This window comes from Oncorhynchus kisutch, unplaced genomic scaffold, assembly GCF_002021735.2.
Source record: "Oncorhynchus kisutch isolate 150728-3 unplaced genomic scaffold, Okis_V2 scaffold1657, whole genome shotgun sequence".
Classification (NCBI taxonomy): Eukaryota; Metazoa; Chordata; class Actinopteri; order Salmoniformes; family Salmonidae; genus Oncorhynchus; species Oncorhynchus kisutch.
Window position 1 is genome coordinate 22,478 of NW_022263602.1, and position 20,085 is coordinate 42,562.

General features: G+C 42.3%; 1 protein-coding gene across 2 annotated transcripts; it reads left to right on the forward strand.

The window, feature by feature from the left end:
• The first annotated feature begins 16,053 nt into the window (after window positions 1-16,053).
• Window positions 16,054-19,514, forward strand: LOC116367279 (L-rhamnose-binding lectin CSL3-like). Of its 2 annotated transcripts, none has more exons than XM_031818848.1 (9): window positions 16,054-16,127; window positions 16,368-16,403; window positions 16,484-16,528; window positions 16,669-16,804; window positions 16,931-17,049; window positions 18,568-18,612; window positions 18,713-18,848; window positions 18,926-19,033; window positions 19,253-19,514. In XM_031818848.1, the coding sequence occupies exons 1-8, from the start codon at window positions 16,097-16,099 to the stop codon at window positions 19,029-19,031; spliced, it is 654 nt and encodes a 217-aa protein (XP_031674708.1). In that variant the 5' UTR covers window positions 16,054-16,096; the 3' UTR covers window positions 19,032-19,033; window positions 19,253-19,514. The 2 variants fall into 2 exon arrangements, with proteins under 2 accessions (XP_031674708.1, XP_031674707.1); XM_031818847.1 differs by having other exon boundaries at window positions 19,282-19,514.
• The last annotated feature ends 571 nt before the right edge of the window (window positions 19,515-20,085 follow it).

The window sequence follows — 20,085 nt, forward strand, 5'->3', positions numbered from 1 at the left end:
CCAAATGTTCCCTTTCTGTGTAGATTCAGTTTGACTATTTCATCTGGTAATAAACATACTTACAGGGAAGCTGCCCAACCACATCACATTAGTCATCTAACAGCCTCTTAGCCAGAGACACAAAGGGTCAACGGCACGTCGACAGATCTCCCACTGTCAAATGGGGACCTGACCGATACAGCCCTCCAAGAGCTGCCCCTCAAGCATCAGATTCCACCCTGAGAAATGCATTGAATTCCATGCACCACCAATGAATGAGAAACATACAGGCCAATATAACAGCAAGGCCAACGATGTATGGAACCATGTCCATCTATGAGCATTTGAATGAGTGTATGCATTTGTACAAACACCTGCATGGCATCAGCCTCAACTGTATCAACAAAGCCCCTCAGTGTCATTCAAATGTATTTGGAATTAATTTGACATCTGTCTATCCTTTGCCCAGCAACTCCACTCCCCCTTATCTCCAATTCCACATCCCAAACCTCAGCTTCCCTTAGCCCATCCCACCTGTCTCTGCTGGCCAGACACTACGCAGCATATTTCAACTATGCTGTGATTAACATACAATTTCTATTGAATAGACTACAGATTGAGTTGAGAAACTATAATTATTATTAATTGACTTGCTCTCCAAAAGGATATTTAGTGTCAATTTTAGATCAATGTTTTGCATTTTCAACCATTCCTGAGAAGCTACTTGAGGGAAATACTAAAATAAATGGTCAATTGATTCTGTATTCTCAACTAAATCTGCATTAGCTGAAAAGCACAAGTCTTGAATTAACTCATAAACCCTGTCCCATGGAATCGGTAAATCAAATATCGTTTCCCAACTATTTTGCAATCTAAATGACACAACATCCTGGTCCTCAAATGAAACTGGTATACTTTCCTATTTATGCTATTTGTATTCCTCTGCAAGTTCTGATAATTTATATTGGGCAGACAGACACCTTCCCTACCTCCTGCTGCCACCTGCCTCCATTTTTGGGGTAATGCTGTAATCAATTTATAATCTTGGACTGAGTAGACCTTTCCAAATAATTCTGATAACTCCATTAAAGACAAGTCAACCATTCGAATATCATTTAAATACAAAATACCCTTTTTCAAACTTGTTTCCCATAAATACAGGTCTTTCATAACCCAGCACATTTATATTCAGCCATAATCTTTGTTCTATCTTTTCAGGGGGATGAAATTAAAATTGTAGCCAGCTCTGCAATGCTTGTTTGAAAAAGAGAGACTTTGAAAAAGGTATCATTTGCAGTCAATCAAAAATGAGACATCGAAATCCATACACAGGCAAAAGGCTATTTAAACAGTGAATTCGCTTTTCTTAGTATTTTACTTGAAAACCATTTAGGGTTCAAATGAAACTTTTGAATAAGTGAAGATTCTAGAGATGTTTAGTGCTTTTATATTGAATAATCTCACAACACCCAATTTATATTCATTATATAGCCAGCTAGTCCTGCATACCACCCATCATCCCACTGCTGGTTTGCTTCTGAAGCTAAGCAGAGTTGGTCCTGGTAAGTCCCTGGATGGGAGAACAGATGCTTCTGGAAGTGGTGTTGGAGGGTCAGTAGGAGGCACCCTTTCCTCTTGTCTAAAACATATCCCAATGACAAAAGGCAGTAGGGTGCCGTCTTTTGGATGGGACGTTAAATGGGTGTCCTGACTCTCGGTGGTCAATAAAGATCCCATGGCACTGATCGCAAGAGTAGGGGTGTTAACCACAGTGTCCTGGCTAAATTCCCAATCTGTCCTTCATACCATCATGGCCACCTAATCATCCCCGGTTTATAATTGGCTCATTCATCCCCCCTCTTCTACCCTGTAACTATTCCCCAGGTTGTTGCTGTAAATGAGTATGTGTTCTCAGACAACTTACCAGTTTAAATACAAATATACAAATGTATAAATATAGATAGGCACACTGTATCTTGTCTGGTTTAGCGTCCCAGATAAAGCTAAACAAATCATCAGGAGTAGGCAGAGCCATAAGTAAGTGAGTAAACTGAGATATGACTAAGGAGTTAATCAGGGCAGATTTTCCATAAATAGACAGATATTTACCTCTACATTGTTGCAGGATATTGTCGGTTTTCTATTGAAATTCATTGTGTAGGGCTGATTTAATATTGTTTTTTTATGCTACTTCACCGTCAGCCCATTTTAAATATGAACTGCATAGTTTTGTACCAGTTGTATTTTTTTAACGATCAAATACGTAATATTGTACACTTATCATAATTAGGCTTTAGTCCAGAGAGTCCAGAAAAGTTATCTAGATCTTCAATGAGACATTGCAGGGATCTAGCTAGCAGATTAAATATAAAACTTGAATCATCGGCATACATGGACACCACCTTTTTTTTTAAGCCTTGGATTTATAATCCTCTAATGTTGCTATTTGATATGATTTAATAGCTAGCAAATCTTCTTGACAATTCAAAACACTCTGAGAAGTAGCCGCTATTTACTATTTTACACCTGGGGTTGCTATACAGTACTTTTACCCATTTCTAAGAGAATCACCGAAATTGTAAACATCCAGGCATTTTATGAATATATTTGTAGTCCGTAATTACCTGTAGATCCTGCCACATAGGTCGCTTGTCTGGGTCATTGAATTGCGACTCCATTTTGTCCCTATACTGACATTCTGCTTGTTTGATTGCCTTGCGGAGGGAATAACTATACTGTTTATATTCAGCTTTATTCTCGACCTCTTTCCATGGTTGAATGCGGTGGTTTGCACTTTCAGTTTTGCGCGAATGCTGCCTTCTATCCACAGTTTCTGGTTGGGGTAGGTTTTAATAGTCACAGTGGGTACAACCTCTCCAATGCACATCCTAATAAATCCACACACAGAGTCGGCGTATAAATAGATTTTATTGTCTGAGGCTTCCCGGAACATTTTCCAGTCCATGTGATCAAAACAATGGGTCAGACCAGCATTGAATGGTTTTAGTCACGGGTACATCCTGCTTGAGTTGCTGCCTATAGGGCGGTATGAGCAAGATGGAGTCGTGGTTGGATTTGCCAAAAGGAGGGCGGGGAAGGGCCTTGTATGCATTGCGGAAGTTAGATTAGCAGTAGTCGAGTGTTTTGCTCGATCAGGTACGAAAGTCAATGTGCTAGTAAAATTTCGGTTTTCTTGTTCTCAAATTAGCTTTCTTAACATCCTCAGCTTCAATAAATGAGGCCTGAGGATATATTGTTTCTGGGGAAATGGGGGGGGGGGTATACACAGCTTTGACTATAATCAAAGAGAATTGTCTTGGGAGATAATGCAGTCGGCATTTGATTGTAAGGATTTCTAGGTCAGGTGAACAAAAGGACTTGAGTTACTGTATGTTATTAAACCCCAGCCCTTCCACTTACCAGAGAGATGTTTTTTCTGTGGGCGCGACGCATGAAGAAACCCGATGGCTGTTTTGTCTGACAACATATCCCGAGTGAGCAATGTTTCCGTTAAACATAGAATGTTACAATGTCTGATGTCTCTCTGGAAGGAAACTTGTGCCCTAATTTCGACCACCAATTACTGCTTAATTTCCAAATGACTTGAAGCGAGGCGACCGTCTCTGTCTGCGCCATCTTTTGATCACTTAGCTTCCTCCTTTAAAATATAATTTTAGTAATGGACATTATGGAACAAAACAACGATTTATTGTGGAACTAGGACTCCTTGCACTGCATTCTGATGAAAGATCATCAAAGGTAAGGAACTATTTATGATGTAATTTCGTATTTCTCTTGACTTCAACACGGCGGAGAAATATATTTACGTCTTAGCGCCGTTTTAGATTATTGCATGGTATGCTTTTTAAAAATCTGATACAGCGGTTGCGTTAAGAACCAGTGTATCTTTAATTATATGTAAAACATGTATCTTTCGTCAAAGTTTATGATGAGTATTTCTGTTATCTGGCATAGCTCTCTGTAATTACTCCAGATATTTTGGAGGCATTTCTGAACATGGCGTCAATGTAAACTGAGATTTGTGGATATAAATATGCATATTATCGAACAAAACATAAATGTATTGTGTAACATGATGTCATATGAGTGTCATCTGATGAAGATTATCAAAGGTTAGTGATTAATTTGATCTCTAATTCTGCTTTTGTGACTCTATCTTTGGCTGGGAAAAATGGCTGTGTGTTTTTTTGGATTTGGTGGTGATCTAACATAAATATATGTTGTGTTTTCACTGTAAAACATTTTAAACATTTTAAACATTTTAAACATTAAAACAATCGGGCAGAATGGGTAGATTAAGGGGGCAGCATTTGGATAAATAGCGTGCCCAATTTCAACTTCCTGCTATTCATGCCAGGAATATAAGATATGCATAGTATTAGTAGATTTGGATAGAAAACACTCTGAAGTTTTTAAAACGGTTTGAATCTTGTCTGTGAGTATAACAGAACTTATGTAGCAGGCAAAACCCCAAGGACTAACCGTTCAGATTATTATTTTATTCTTAGGAACCTGTTTTCAGTTCCTACCACTTCCACTGGATATCACCAGTCTTTGGAATTTGGTTGAGGTTATTCATTTGTGCAATGAAGAAGTAGGCCATTTGGGACCTGCGTAACACTGTTGAGAGTTGAGCAAGACGTGAAAAGTAGCAGGGTTTGTTATCTTCAGGTATTGAACACAGATAGACCAGTCTACAATTGATTGATTATTAACGTTTAAAAATACCTAAACTTGTATTACAAAAGTAGTTTGAAATATTTTGGCAAAGTTTATAGGCAACTTTTGAAATATTTTGTAGTGACATTGCATTTTTTGGAAGCTGTTGTTTTCTGGATCAAACGCGTCAAATAAATGGACATTTGGATATATATGGACGGAATTAATCGAACAAAAGGACCAATTGTGATGTTTATGGGACATATTGGAGTGCCAACAAAAGAAGCTCGTCAAATGTAATGCATGTTTTATATTTTATTTCTGCGTTTTGTGTAGCGCCTGCAAGATTGAAATATGCTAGTATGTATGTTACATGTGTGATTTAATGAAAGTTAGATTTTTATATCATTTTAAAAAAATTGCCGCACTGCATTTTCACAGTTTTTTGCCCAAGTGGGACGCAACTGTCCCCTATACCATAAGAAGTTAATTAAGGAGACACTGACTCAACACAGGTGACCCCCAGGGGTGTGTCCTCAGTCCATGTTCACCCATGACTGCGTGGCTTTGCACAACATCGCGGTTGTAGGCCTGATAACCAGTAGGCCTGATAACCAACAACGACGAGTCAACCTGTATGGAGCAGGTGTGTGAACTGGCATGGTGGTGTCATGACAACCAGTAGAGAGAGTCACAAGTTTTAAGTTTCTCAGCGACCACTTCACTGCGGACTCGTCATGGACCAACATGACAACAGCGTCTCTACTAGGTGGCTGAAAAAATTTGGCATGCTGCCTCCTCTCTAAATACTACTACTGCACCATTGAGATCGTCCTGAGCGGATGCATCATGGCCTGTTCTGGCAATATCTCCGTCCACAACTGCAAGGCACTCCTGCACGTTGTGAAGATGGCACAGTACATCACTGGGACCGTGCCCTCACCCATTCAGGACATCTGCCTGAGGAAGGAACGCAGCATTATCAAGGACCCCACAAAAATCCACCACAAACTCTCCCTTATCGTCGGGCAGACCGTATTGGTGTATGCAATCAGATTCCAACTGGCTTAGAGACCGTTTCTTTCTACAATCCATCAGACTGCAGACTACAGATATTTTGCAGATGTTATTGCAGGTGCAGCAAAATGTGCATGTTACAAGCTTTAGTTAAAGTGCTGTAACACCTAACAATACAAAACAATAAACACAAATCCCCAAAATGTTAATAAAGGAATTAAGAAATATCAGAATGAGCAATGTCAGGGTAAAAAAAAAAAATGAATAAAAAATAAATATATCTACAGTATATATACACTGAGTATACAAAACATTACATAGACTGACCAGGTGAATCCAGGTGGAAGCTTTGGTCCTTTATTAATGTCCCTTGTAAAATCCACTTCAATCAGTGTACATGAAGGGGAGGTGATTGGTTAAAGAAAGATGTTTAAGCCTTGAGACAATTGAGACATGGATCAGCAGGACTCTGTGTAGTAAAAGGGTCCAGACCAATTTTCAAAATATGTACAGTAGCCCCCAAAAAATGGTCTGATGGACTTCTTCAGCTAACAGTCCGGTGTGCTCTGGACAGCTAGCGAGCCGCGGATTGCAGGCTAGCAGATGGGCATTCAGGGGATGTCGCGACAGCGGAGCCAGTTGAAACCCCCTCGGGCGGATTACGTCAGTTGTCCAGTCGTGATGGATCGGCAGGGCTCCATATCGGCAATTAAAGGGGTCCAGGCCATTTGGCAAAATAGGTATTGTAGCTTAAGGAGTGGCTGATTGACCTCTTCAGCTAGCCGGGAGATGGGCCTAGCATAGGCTAGCTCCAGGCTAATTGGTGGTTGCTTCGGGACAGAAACGTTAGCCAGGAGAAGCCAATCGGATAGCAGCTAGCTAGCTGTGATGACCTGGGTGAAAAGGTTCAGAGCTTGAGGTAGGAATCCAGAGATATGGAGAAAAATAAGCCCGATTTGCTCTGGTTTGAGTCGGGCTGTGCAGACTGGTGAGATATGTCCTTGCTAAATGTAGCTGATGACCACTAGCAGTGGAAAGCTAACTACTAGCTAGTTAGCTGGCTAGCTTCTGTTGGGGGTTCCGGATCAAATGTAAAGACAATAGCAGAATCATACCACATCACCAAGCTTGGACAATTGGTCTCAACCCTGCCCTTTGCAGCTGGGCAGACATACCGACCTCGGGTGTGAAGGTAGGCAACAACACCTTCGCCACACTGATCCTCAAGACTGTGGAACAACAAGGGTGTGTGCTCAACCTCCTCCTGTACTCCCTGTTCACCCATGACTGAGTGGCAACTCAATCATCAAGTTTGCTGACAACAGTGGTAGGCCTGATATCCAACAACGACAAGACGGCATACAGGGAGGATGTGAGGACCCTGACGGAATGGTGCCGGGAAAATAACCTCTCCCTCAATGTCAACAAAACAATGGAGATGATAGTGGATTACAGTAGACAGCAGAGAGAGATAGGTGTGTGTTCCTTTTGTCCAGGTGGGAAAGGGCAGTGTGGAGTGCAATAGAGATTGCGTCATCTGTGGATCTTTTGGGGAGGTATGCGAATTAGAGTCAGTCTAAGGTTTCTGGGAGGATGGTGTTGATGTGTGCCATGACCAGCCTTTCAAAGCATTTCATGGCTACAGATGTGAGTGCTATGCGACGGCCATAATTTACGCAGGTTACCTTGGCGATCTTGGGCACAGGGATTATGGTAGTCTGCTTGAAACACAGTTGCCTGGAACAGCTGGTGCTCTTATGCATGCTTCAGTGTTGCTTGCTTCGAAGCGAGCATAGAAGGCATTTAGCTCATCTGGTAAGCTTGCTTCACTGAGCATCTCACAACTAGGTTTCCCTTTGCAATCTATGATAGTTTGCAAGCCCTGCCACATTGTGACGAGCATCAGATCCAGTGTAATAGGATTCGATCTTAGTCCTGTATTGACGTTTTGCCTGTTTGATGGTTTGTTGGAGATCGTAGTGGGATTTATTATAAGTATCCAGCCACTGAAAGCTTCAGCCTTTAGCGCCATGCGGATGTTGCCTGTAAACCATAATTTCTGGTTGGGATATGTACTGGTCACTGTGTGGACGACGTTGTCGATGCATTTATTAATTAAGCTGGTAATTAATGTGTTATACTCCTCATTGCCATTGGATGAATAAGGGGAACATATTCCAGTATGTACTAGCAAAACAGTCCTGTGGCTTTGCATCTGTTTCAGTGCATCACTGATACTTCCTGTTTGAGTTTTTGCTTTTAAGCAGGAATCAGGAGTTGTGGTCAGATCAGGTCAGTTGTGGTCAGATTTGCCAAATGGAGGGCGAGGGAGAGCTTTGTACAGTACATGTTTCCGTGTGTGGAGTAAAGGTGATCCACAATTTTTTTCCCTCTTGTTGCATGTGCTGGTAGAAATGAGGTAAAATGGATTTCAGTTTTCCTGAAATAAAGTCGGCCGGGGTGCTGCCTCTGGATGAACATTTTGGATGGATGAACATTTTCCAGTTTGCTTAGGGCATTATATAGCTCGTTCAGTGCGATCTTAGTTTGTGTTGGTAAATAGACAGCTAAGAAGAATATGGATTAAAACTCTCTTGGTAAATAGTGTGATCTACAATCAATAGGTACTCTAACTCAGGCGAGCAAAACCTAGATACCTCCTTAATATTAGAGATTGCGCACCAGCTGTTGTTCACAAAGAGACACATACCACCCCCCCCTGATCTTACCGGAAGCTGCTTTTCTGTCTTGCCGATATCCTGAAAACCCAGCTAACTGTATATTATCCATGTCCTTGTTCTGCCACGACTCTGTGAAACATAGGATATTACAGTTTTGAATGTCCCGTTGATAGGATAGTCTTCGAACGGAGCTCATCCAGTTTATTCTCCAGTGATTGTATGTTCACCAATAAAACGGAAGGTAAAGGCGGATTATCTTTTCACCGACGCAGTCTCGCCAGGCATCCGAGTAGTGGAGTTCTAGGGCAAAAACCAAAATGTGCATCCAGGGTGACAGCAAATTGGTAACGTTCTTTGACAACAACACATAATTGACAGAGTTAGTACATTAACAAGCAAGGGCCTTTGGCTATAGCCATTTTATTTCTCCAGAAAACATTAGTACACAAACTGAAATTTTGGTACAGTACGTTAGTGTCACGCCCTTACCATAGAGAACCTTTTTATTCTCTATTTTGGTTAGGTCGGGGTGTGACTAGGGTGGGTGATCTAGTGCATTTATTTCTATGTTAGCCTGGTTTGGTTCCCAATCAGAGGCCGCTGTTTATCGTTGTCTCTGATTGGGGATCATATTTAGGTAGCCATTTCCCCACAGTGTTTTGTGGGATTATGTTTCTGTGTAGTTGCCTGTGAGCACTGCTTGAGCTGCACGTATCGTTTATTCCTTATTTATTTTTATTTTTTTCGGTTCTCTTATAATAAAAGGATGTCGAACCGATTCCGCGCTGCGCTTTGGTCTGAGTATGATTACAACAACGATCGTGACAGTTAGTTAGCTAATAATGTCTGCTAGGCTGGGGTTGGAGACACATTTACAAAAACTAATATTTTGCAATAAAATATTTAGATAATTAGCTAAATAATTAACATAGTGAAATATTATGTTAGCTCGTAGCTAGCTCCCTACCTGGAGGTGAAGACAGACAGACAACGTTTTTAAAAAATTGAAATTCAATGGCAGAGTTTAGAGCTCAACAGGCAGACAGGACTGATATTTTTTCCCAATGTGCGAGCAGAATGCAATGATTTCTTCACTTTAAAAACAACAAACGACTTCTAAACGTTATTCCATCCTAAACTATAACATTTCTAAGATATTGATGCATTAGTTCCGTGCAGTTCTTGCTTATCTGCTGTGCTGTTAGCTAAAAGCTTTAAATATAACAATTAAGCTACATTCAGCTGGAAACATTGTAGCTGCCGTGGCAGAACCTTATTTTTGTATTTAGCATGTGTGGAATGTAAACTACATGGCTGAAAGTATGTGGACACCTGCTCTTCGAACATCTCATTCCCCCAAAAAATGGGCATTAATATGGAGTTGGTCCCCCCTTTACTGTTATAATAGCCTCCACTCTTCTGGGATGGCTTTCCGCTAGATGTTGGAACATTGATGCAGGGACTTGCTTCCATTCAGCCAGAAGCACTGATGTTGGGCGACTAGGCCTGGCTCGCAGTCGGCGTTCCAATTCCAATTCAAGTTCTTCCACGCCGATCTCGACAAACCATTTCTGTATGGACCTCGCTTTGTACACGGGGGTATTGTCATGCTGAAACAGAAAAGATCCTTCCCCAAACTGTTGCCACAAAGTTAGAAGCACAGAATTGTCTGGGATGTCATTGTATGCTGTAGCATTACGATTTCCCTTCACAGGAACTAAGGGGTCTATCCCAAACAATGAAACATAACCCCAGACCATTGTTCCTCCTCCACCAAACTTTACAGTTGGCACTATGCATTGGGGCAGGTAGCATGGCATCCGCATGGCAACCGCCAAACCCATATTTGTCCATCGGACTGCCAGATCGTGAAGCATGATTCGTCACTCAGAGAATGCGTTTCCACTGCTCCAGAGTCCAATGGCGGCGAGCTTTACACCACTCCAGCTGACTCTTGGCACTGCGCATGGTGATCTTAGACTTGTGTGCGGATGCTCAGCCATGGGAACCAATTTCCTGAACCTCCCGACAACAGGTATTGTGCGGACATTGCTTCCAGAGGCAGTTTGGAACTCGGTAGAGAGTGTTGCAACCAATGTCCCATTCAGTGAGCTTGTATGTATATCACTTCACGGCTGAGCCGTTGTTGCTCCTAGACATTTCCTCTTCACAATAACAGCACTGTTGACCGGGGCAGCTCTAGCAGGGCAGAAATTTGACGAACTGACTTGTTGGAAAGGTGGCATCCTATGATGGTGCCATGTTGAAAGTTACTGAGCACTTCAGTATGGTACATTCTATTGTCTATGGAGATTGCATGGCGGTGTGCTCGATTTTATAAAACTGTTAGCAACGGGTGTGGCTGATATAACAGAATCCACTAATTTGAATATTAACAGAGAAATTGAAAGTTACATCATACCATAGTTAAATATTTATTTTCTTAATTAATGGTTAGGCATTATACTAATTGATGGAAACATTGTAGCCTATGTTAGCCAATTCATTCAAATAATCCGATAGCTGTGTATGGGGATACTTTATTTTATAATTAGGCTGCAATAAATAAATACAGACCTGATCCAGATAAAATGACAGCTTGTGTTCAGATTTTCTTTCTCCTGAATACATTTATTTAATTATATCATAATATCTCTATTTGCTATGTGGGAAAAAAACAACAACATAAAAGTGTTACAAAACCATTCACATCATGGTCATCATCCATGTATGAAACACATGATTGAAAGTGTGTCTTTGTGTAATTATGTCAAAATGCCTCCTTCCAAGTCCCTTGAGCATATGAAAATGAGGATGACGACTAAAACGTATTGTCTGTTCCCTCATGGATCAGGGTACCGTCACAGGACAACAAATAATTCATATCAATTTTCATTGGATCAAACAATTGATTCCTGCGTTAATGACACGTCTTTGTTCTCAGGTTTTTTAAAATACTTCAATGGCTAGCAGTATGTGATATACTATGTCATTTTGCAATATAACGTGCAATTTCTTCCAGGATAAGGATAAACCTTCAGGACTTAAGAACCAATTAATGCTGTGTATGCAATGTAGTCGGAGATTCTGTAAGGAGGGTGTGAGGAAATAGCGGTGCATCCGGAGGCATGCAGAGGCCTAATTGAGCCCTGTACCTCCCAAATTGTGTAACATTGTGGAGGGCTCTGCATAGATATGATTGGTTGACGGTAATTGGGGGGCGGGAAGTCCTGTACAAACACAAACTTACTTCCTTGACAACTTCCTTCACACCAGCTCTGCTCAACAGCTCTGCGCTGCTCCACAAAGCTCAAAACGTATGAATGTCCGTATCACTGTAAAGGCCAATGCAGACTGCAGATTGACGATGTAGCGCCTTTAACTGTCATTAATGTAACAGTAAATACTATAATAATAGTAAACTCTTGCTGCTCTGAATGACCAGGTGCTTCAAAGGATTTGATTGTTGACTTCTGGAAGCAGAGGATGGAACATACCCTGATCCACATCAACGGGACTGCAGTAGAGATGGTCACAAGTTTTAAGTTTCTCAGCAACCACATCACTGCGGACTCGTCATGGACCAACATGACAACAGCGTCTCTACTTCCAAAGGTGGCTGACGAAATATGGCATGCTGCCTCCTCTCTAAATACTACTACTGCACCATTGAGAGCTTCCTGAGTGGATGCATCATGGTATGGCATACTGCAAGGCACTCTAGCGGGTTGTGAAGTACATCACTGGGACAGTGCCCTCACCATCCAGGACATCTGCCTGAGGAAGGCACGCATCATTATCAAGGACCCCACAAAAATCAACCACAAACTCTTCTCTCCCTTATCGGCGGGCAGTCCATATTGGTGTATGCAATCTGATTCCAACTGGCTTAGAGACCGTTTCTTTCTACAATCCATCAGACTGCTGACTACAGATATTTTGCACATGTTATTGCAGGTGCAGCAAAATGCGCATGTTACAAGCTTTAGTTAAAGTGCAGTAATACCTAACAATACAAAACAATAAACACAAATCCCCAAAATGTTAATAAAGGAATTAAGAAATATCAGAATGAGCAATGTCAGGGTAAAAAAAAAATGAATAAAAAAAATATCCAGGTGGAAGCTTTGATCCCTTATTGATGTCCCTTGTAAAATCCACTTCAATCAGTGTACATGAAGGGGAGGTGATTGGTTAAACAAGGATTTTTAGGCCTTGAGACAATTGAGACATGGATCAGCAGGACTCTGTGTAGTAAAAGGGTCCAGGCCAATTTTCAAAATATATACAGTAGCCCCCAAAATATTGTCTGATGGACTTCTTCAGCTAACAGTCCGGTGTGCTCTGGACAGCTAGCGAGCTGCGGATTGCAGGCTAGCAGATGGGCATTCAGGGGACTTCATGACGGGGGAGCCAGTTGAAACCCCCTCGGGTGGATTACGTCAGTTGTCCAGTCGTGATGGATCAGCAGGGCTCCATATCGGCAATTACAGGGGTCCAGGCCAATTGGCAAAATAGGTATTGTAGCTTAAGGAGTGGCTGATTGACCTCTTCAGCTAGCTGGGAGATGGGCCTAGCATAGGCTAGCTCCAGGCTAATTGGTGGTTGCTTTGGGACAGAGACGTTAGCCAGGAGAAGACAATCGGATAGCAGCTAGCTAGCTGCGATGACCTAGGTGAAAAGGTTCAGAGCTTGAGGTAGGAATCCAGAGATATGGAGAAAAATAAGCCCGATTTGCTCTGTGCTCTGTGCTCTGTGAAGCTCTGTGCAGACTGGCGAGATATGTCCTTGCTAAAGGTAGCTGATGACAACTAGCAGTGGCAAGCTGACTACTAGCTAGTTAGCTGGCTAGCTTCTGTTGGGAGTTCCGGATCAAATGTAAAGGAAATAGCAGAATCATACCACATCACCAAGCTTGGACAATTGGTCTCAACCCCGCTCTTTGCAGCTGGGCAGACGGGCCGACCTCGGGTGTGAAGGTAGGCAACAACACCTTCACCACGCTGATCCTCAAGACTGTGGAACAACAAGGGTGTGTGCTCAACCTCCTCCTGTACTCCCTGTTCACCCATGACTGAGTGGCAACTCAATCATCAAGTTCGCTGACAGCAGTGGTAGGCCTGATTTCCAACAATGACAAGACGGCATACAGGGAGGATGTGAGGACCCTGACGGAATGGTGCCGGGAAAATAACCTCTCCCTCAATGTCAACAAAACAATGGAGATGATTGTTGATTACGGTAGACAGCAGAGAGAGCTAGTCCCCATCCACTTCTACAGGGTCGCACTGGAGAGGACGAAAAGCTTCAAGTTACTCGGCGTGCACATCACAATCAACCTGAAATGATCCATTCGTAGAGAAAATGTGATGAAGGCGCAACAGCACCTACTCAACCTCAGGAGGCTGAAGAAATTTGGCTTGTCCTGTAAGGCCCTCATGAACTTCTACAGGTGCACCATTGAGAGGATCCTGTAGGGCTGTGTCAATGCCTAGTACGGCAATTGCAACCAAAGGGCTCCCCAAACGGTGGTGCGGTCAGCCCAACGCATCACCGGGAGCACACTGCCTGCCCTCCAGGACACCTACAGCGCTCGGTGTCACAGATAGGCCAAGAAGATCATCAAGGACCTCAGCCACTCGAGCCATGGCCTGTTCACCCCGCTACCATCCAGAAGGAGGTGATAGTACAGGAGCATCAAAGCTGTGACCTAGAGACTGATTACTCCAGTCCATCGGACGTTAATATCGTCTCCTCTAGCCGGCCTCCTCCCAGTACCCAGCCCAAAATTAGTCACTATTAAAAGCAGGGTACTGGGTTGACACCACCTGGTACTCTAACCTGTACCATAGAGACTGCTGCCATATGTACATAGTCATTCAGCACGGTTAACTTTAATAATGTTTACAATAGAGTACCTGTACTGGGGTTCTGTGGTCACCGAACTGCCTTCAAGTGCAGCGGTCTCCCTTCACAGGAGTGGCAACTGGGAACATATAAATGCACAAAATGACTAGGACCAGCCTTTCTGGTCAATGGCGGTGAAGCCTGATAAGTGCAACACCCAAAGGGCTGCAACGTTGACGGGCAAGGCACCTGTCCAGCAGCCCTGAGAATGGACAGTTGAGAGGAAGAGGACACACACTCAGCCACCAGAACAACACATCGTAGAGATTGGACCATAGAGAATGATAGTCACAGTATATCATCTTTATATGTGTCCCATTATGGCGTACGTGAGCGCAAGGGCAGCTCCATTCAAATCAAATAACAAATGTAATTACATTAGAGACAATAGAGGCAATATTCATTTTATTAAAGTAGTCCATTGTCTTCTATAATTTCTATGAGTTGGCAAACAAACTTAAAGGCTGCACACCATCACAGAGTGTTTTGTTTGAAAAGGTACTGTATGAAGCCAAAGGTGGCAATTTAATGCTACCTACAGTTATGCAGTGTTTGCTCAAGTGTATAATTAATTGGCTGATCCCTCCAGATAACCCGGATTGAATAATGGGGAGCGTTAGGCAGGATGCAACCTTTTGGAAGGTTCAGATAAAAATATGCTATATTGAACAAATATGTCTCCCCGACATGGAGATTATTAAGGAAATACGTTGTCTCTATTCATGAAATGTATATCTGCAATGCTCAAAGGTTTTGCGACTGAAAGTGGCCCGTGTGATTCTTCCTTAACGAACGGTCTGCACAACGCATCACAGGGGGCAAACTACCTGCCCTCCAGGACACCTACACCACCCGATGTTACAGGAAGGCCATAAAGATCATCAAGGACATCAACCACCCGAGCCACTGCCTGTTCACCCCGCTATCATCCAGAAGGCGAGGTCAGTACAGGTGCATCAAAGCTGGGACCGAGAGACTGAAAAACAGCTTCTATCTCAAGGCCATCAGACTGTTAAACAGCCACCACTAACATTGAGTGGCTGCTGCCAACACAATGACACTGACTCATCTCCAGCCACTTTAATAATGGGAATTGATGGGAAATGATGTAAATATATCACTAGCCACTTTAAACAATGCTACCTTATATAATGTTACTTACCCTACATTATTCATCTCATATGCATACGTATATACTGTACTCTATATCATCGACTGTATCCTTATGTAATACATGTATTACTAGCCACTTTAACTATGCCACTTTGTTTACATACTCATCTCATATATATATACTGTACTCGATACCATCTACTGTATCTTGCCTATGCTGCTCTGTACCATCACTCATTCATATATCCTTATGTACATATTCTTTATCCCCTTACACTGTGTATAAGACAGTAGTTTTGGAGTTGTTAGTTAGATTACTTGTTGGTTATTACTGCATTGTCGGAACTAGAAGCACAAGCATTTCGCTACACTCGCATTAACATCTGCTAACCATGTTTATGTGACAAATACAATTTGATTTGATTTGATTTGAGAAGCTCCACCTAGATGGCTACTTTGTTGGAAGCCCTCAGTGGCAATGTTCATGCCAACATGGATTTCATCCATCTAGAGTCCTCTATCTAACTCCATGAGACTGACTCAATAGCCAGGTTTTGACCACCAAACGCAGGCCCCTAATTGCAATGAGGTGCACCTGGAGACAAATAGATACACCTGGGTAAATTAAGACATGTCACATAACATAAATACCAGGTGTATTGGATCTTGTTATCATCAGTTGCATTTTCTCTGTTAGTACCACTCCTGTACCTGGCATCATGTGCATTTTGAGACTGACGGTGGTCACATGTGAGTATACAAAATCTGTATCTGATGCAGATTAGAATTTAAATATATATGACAATGTTTGTATTTGTGAGTGAAAAGAAGTACATGTAATATGATTTGAGGGACATTCAGTATTCAAAGCATGGAATATGAGACCAAATGCTGAACTTGCGTATAGAGACCAATGCTGAGTTGTAGCTTCATGGTCCAAGTGCATATGATGTTGAATGTTGCTGAACTAGCTGTGTGATGTTGTTTCAGTGCTGACTACAGCTTGCTGCACACTAACAGATGGAGGTACTGTATGTAATAATGATGATACTACTTAACCAAGCTAATGTGAGTGGTGTGTAATTCCTGTTTATTTGTCCTGGCAGCAATCAGCATCACGTGTGAAGGCTCTGATGCTTTACTGCAATGTGGTAAGCTAGTCCACACTGCTGAACAGTATACTCACCGACCACCTATGATCGTTTATACTGTAGATTAGCGTCACTAGCCCACACCATAGAGACCCATACTTGGCTCTCCTTCGTGCCTCACTGTTCTCCGTCTCCCTCAGATGGAGGTAAGATCCATATCAAGCGTGCGAACTACGGTCGTCGTCAACACGATGTTTGTTCTATTGGGCGCCCTGATAACCAACTCACCGACACCAACTGCCTCAGCCAATCCTCCACCAGCAAGATGGCAGAAAGGTACTAGAACCTGTAACTCCTTGGCTGTAGTGTAAACAACCACCAGCAAGATGGCAGAAATGTGCTGGAACCTGTTGTGTTTACCTGTATGAACTCATGACCTCAACATGTCTTTGAAACACACAGATGCGGTGGGAAGAGCGAGTGTATTGTCCCTGCATCCAATTTCGTTTTTGGAGACCCCTGTGTCGGGACTTATAAGTACCTGGACACCAAATACTCCTGTGTCCAACAGCAAGAAACAAGTCAGTCTCTGAATGTGTGCTAATAATATTTAGTATTTAATATTTAGTGTTGGTATGACTGTGTCATGTTGGGACATTGTTAAATTCTCCTACCCACTTTTAATCTTGTAAAAAAGTAAGCTCAGCTGATTGCTAGAAAAGGAATATAATGGGTTGGTTCCCCTATGGTACCAGCTTGTTAACTTTTGTTTCTCCAAGTGTAAACCACCCTCAACTGCTAACTAACCCTAGCAAGCTGTGGATATGCAACTTGTTTAGTTTGAGTAGCCTATAGGGAGGTCAGAGACCTGGCAGTGTGGTGCCAAGATGCCGAAGGAACTGGTAGTGGACTACAGGAAATGGAGGGCTGAGCCCTTGGAAAAACAACGTTCCCAAAGGAAGCAGGCTATTTTTCAGGACCAGATAATAGAATAGTTATATAATTGACAGCTTAGGATAGAAAACACTAGACACAAAACACTAACACTAAAAACACTAAACACTAAACACAATATAAAAATATTGCCTGTGTATAACAGAACTGATATTGCAGGCGAAAGCCTGAGAAATCCAATCAGGAAGTGACTCTTATTTAGGGACCTCTGCGTCCCTATTGAGCAGTGCGGGATATCAACCAGATTCCTTTTTCTATGGCTTCCCTAATGTGTCTAGTGTCACAAGCCATAGTTTCAGGCTTTTATTTTAAAAAAATGAGCGTGAACAACAACATTGCGTCAGTGGTCAGCTGGTGGCTCTCAGTGATTTGTGCGTAATAGACAAATGCGGCCATTGTTTCTCTCGCTCCTACTAAGAAGCCAACTGTCCCGGTTGATATATTATCGACTAGATATTTGAAAAACCCCTTGAGGCTTGATTATAATAAACGTTTGCATTTTTCTGTCTATGATCTCATTTGGAATATGTTTCGGCGTTGTGAAGAACAAACTAGGGTATTTCGGCTATAAAAATAATCTTTATGGAACAAAATGAACATTTGCTGTCTAACTGAGTCTCGTGAGTGAAAACGTCCGAAGGTAAACAAATTAATTTGATATCTTTTCTGATTTTCGTGACCAAGTTTCCTGCTGCTAGCTGGCCATAAGGCTATGCTAGGCTATCAATAAACTTACACAAATGCATTTCTTGCTTTGGCTGTAAAGCATAATTTCAAAATCTGAGATGACAGGGTGATTAACAAAGGCTAAGCTGTGTTTCACTATTTCACTTGTGATTTTATGAATATTTTGTAAAACAAATTGTCAATAACAATTCTCCTGGATCCGGGATGGGTAGTTCCAACAGGTTAAAATGTTAGCATTTCGAGAACTGCTCATAAGGAAGTGAAACTAAAAGGTAACGGTGGAAGATGACGCGCCTAACTTTTTGTACTTTGGTTCATGCTAACGAGTTTATAATGACTTTTAGAAAATGCACCTGAAATCAACATTCCCTGTTAGTGCGCATCACTAACACTTCACCAGGCTAATGTATGTCTTAATTTGTCTGGCCAGTGGTGTAACTCCTGTGTTGTCTTTGCAGTAAGCAGCATCATATGTGAAGGCTCTGATTCTCAACTACTATGTGGTAAGCTGGTCAACACTACCGTACAGTTTAATCATGTGGTGCCGTGTATATTAGTCACTAGCCCACACCAACACCAAGGTTTGTCCTTTCTCTTCCTCAGATCGAGGTGAGATCCGTATTCAGCGTGCCAACTATGGTCGTCGTCAACACGATGTGTGTTCCATTGGGCGCCCACATCAACAACTCAAAAACACCAACTGCCTCAGCCAATCCACCACCAGCAAAATGGCAGAAAGGTACTGAAACCTTCAGTGTGCATTTAGCTGTAGGAAGTCATTGGCTGTGGTGTTAACCTCTACCTGTTGACACACAGGTGTGATGGAAAGCGCCAGTGTATCGTCAAGGTATCCAACTCTGTGTTCGGTGACCCCTGTGTCGGAACCTATAAGTACTTGGATGTGGCTTACACCTGTGACTGAATGTGAGTTTTGTATAGGTGCACATGACTGGGAACTAGAATTCGTGTTGTATTTTACCTTTATTTAGCATGGCAGTTAAGAACAAATTCTTAATTTCAATGATGGCCTAGGAACAGTGGGTTGACTGCCTGTTCAGGGGCAGAACGAAATATTTGTACATTGTCAGCTCATGATTTGTACTTGCAACCTTTCGGTTACTAGTCCAACTCTCTAACCACTAGGCTACCCTGCTGACGATTTTGTCTTGCAGGATATCTTCCTGGGGAACCTGAAGATGTACAAGGCTTCTGGGATATCTTCATCAGGTCGTGCTGTTTTCCTCCAACCTCTAAATCAACTTCAATGACCATTGTAAACCCGTGTACATTGTGCTGAAGCATTTCTTAAACAATTTCTGAACTGTGGCTGAATTAAACGAAGCGGCAGGAAGACGATACTAGTTGCCTCTTGTACATTAATAAATGTCACACCAATATTACTGAACATGTGTCCTTTATTCTCTCTTACTGGTCCTAATTCGTATGCATCAACAGCTAATCTGGTCACAAAGCAGGCCTGGATAGGTAAACATTTTAATACAATGTGTAGACTCTACAAACCTTGCTCGTTAAGTGGTTGGCTCATGAACCAAATGTTCCCTTTCTGTGTAGATTCAGTTTGACTATTTCATCTGGTAATAAACATACTTACAGGGAAGCTGCCCAACCACATCACATTAGTCATCTAACAGCCTCTTAGCCAGAGACACAAAGGGTCAACGGCACGTCGACAGATCTCCCACTGTCAAATGGGGACCTGACCGATACAGCCCTCCAAGAGCTGCCCCTCAAGCATCAGATTCCACCCTGAGAAATACATTCAATTCCATTCCCTGCCCCATGCACCACCAATGAACGAGAAACATACAGGCCAATATAACAGCAAGGCCAACGGTGTATGGAACCATGTCCATCTATGAGCATTTGAATGAGTGTATGCATTTGTACAAACACCTGCATGGCATCAGCCTCAACTGTATCAACAAAGCCCCTCAGTGTCATTCAAATGTATTTGG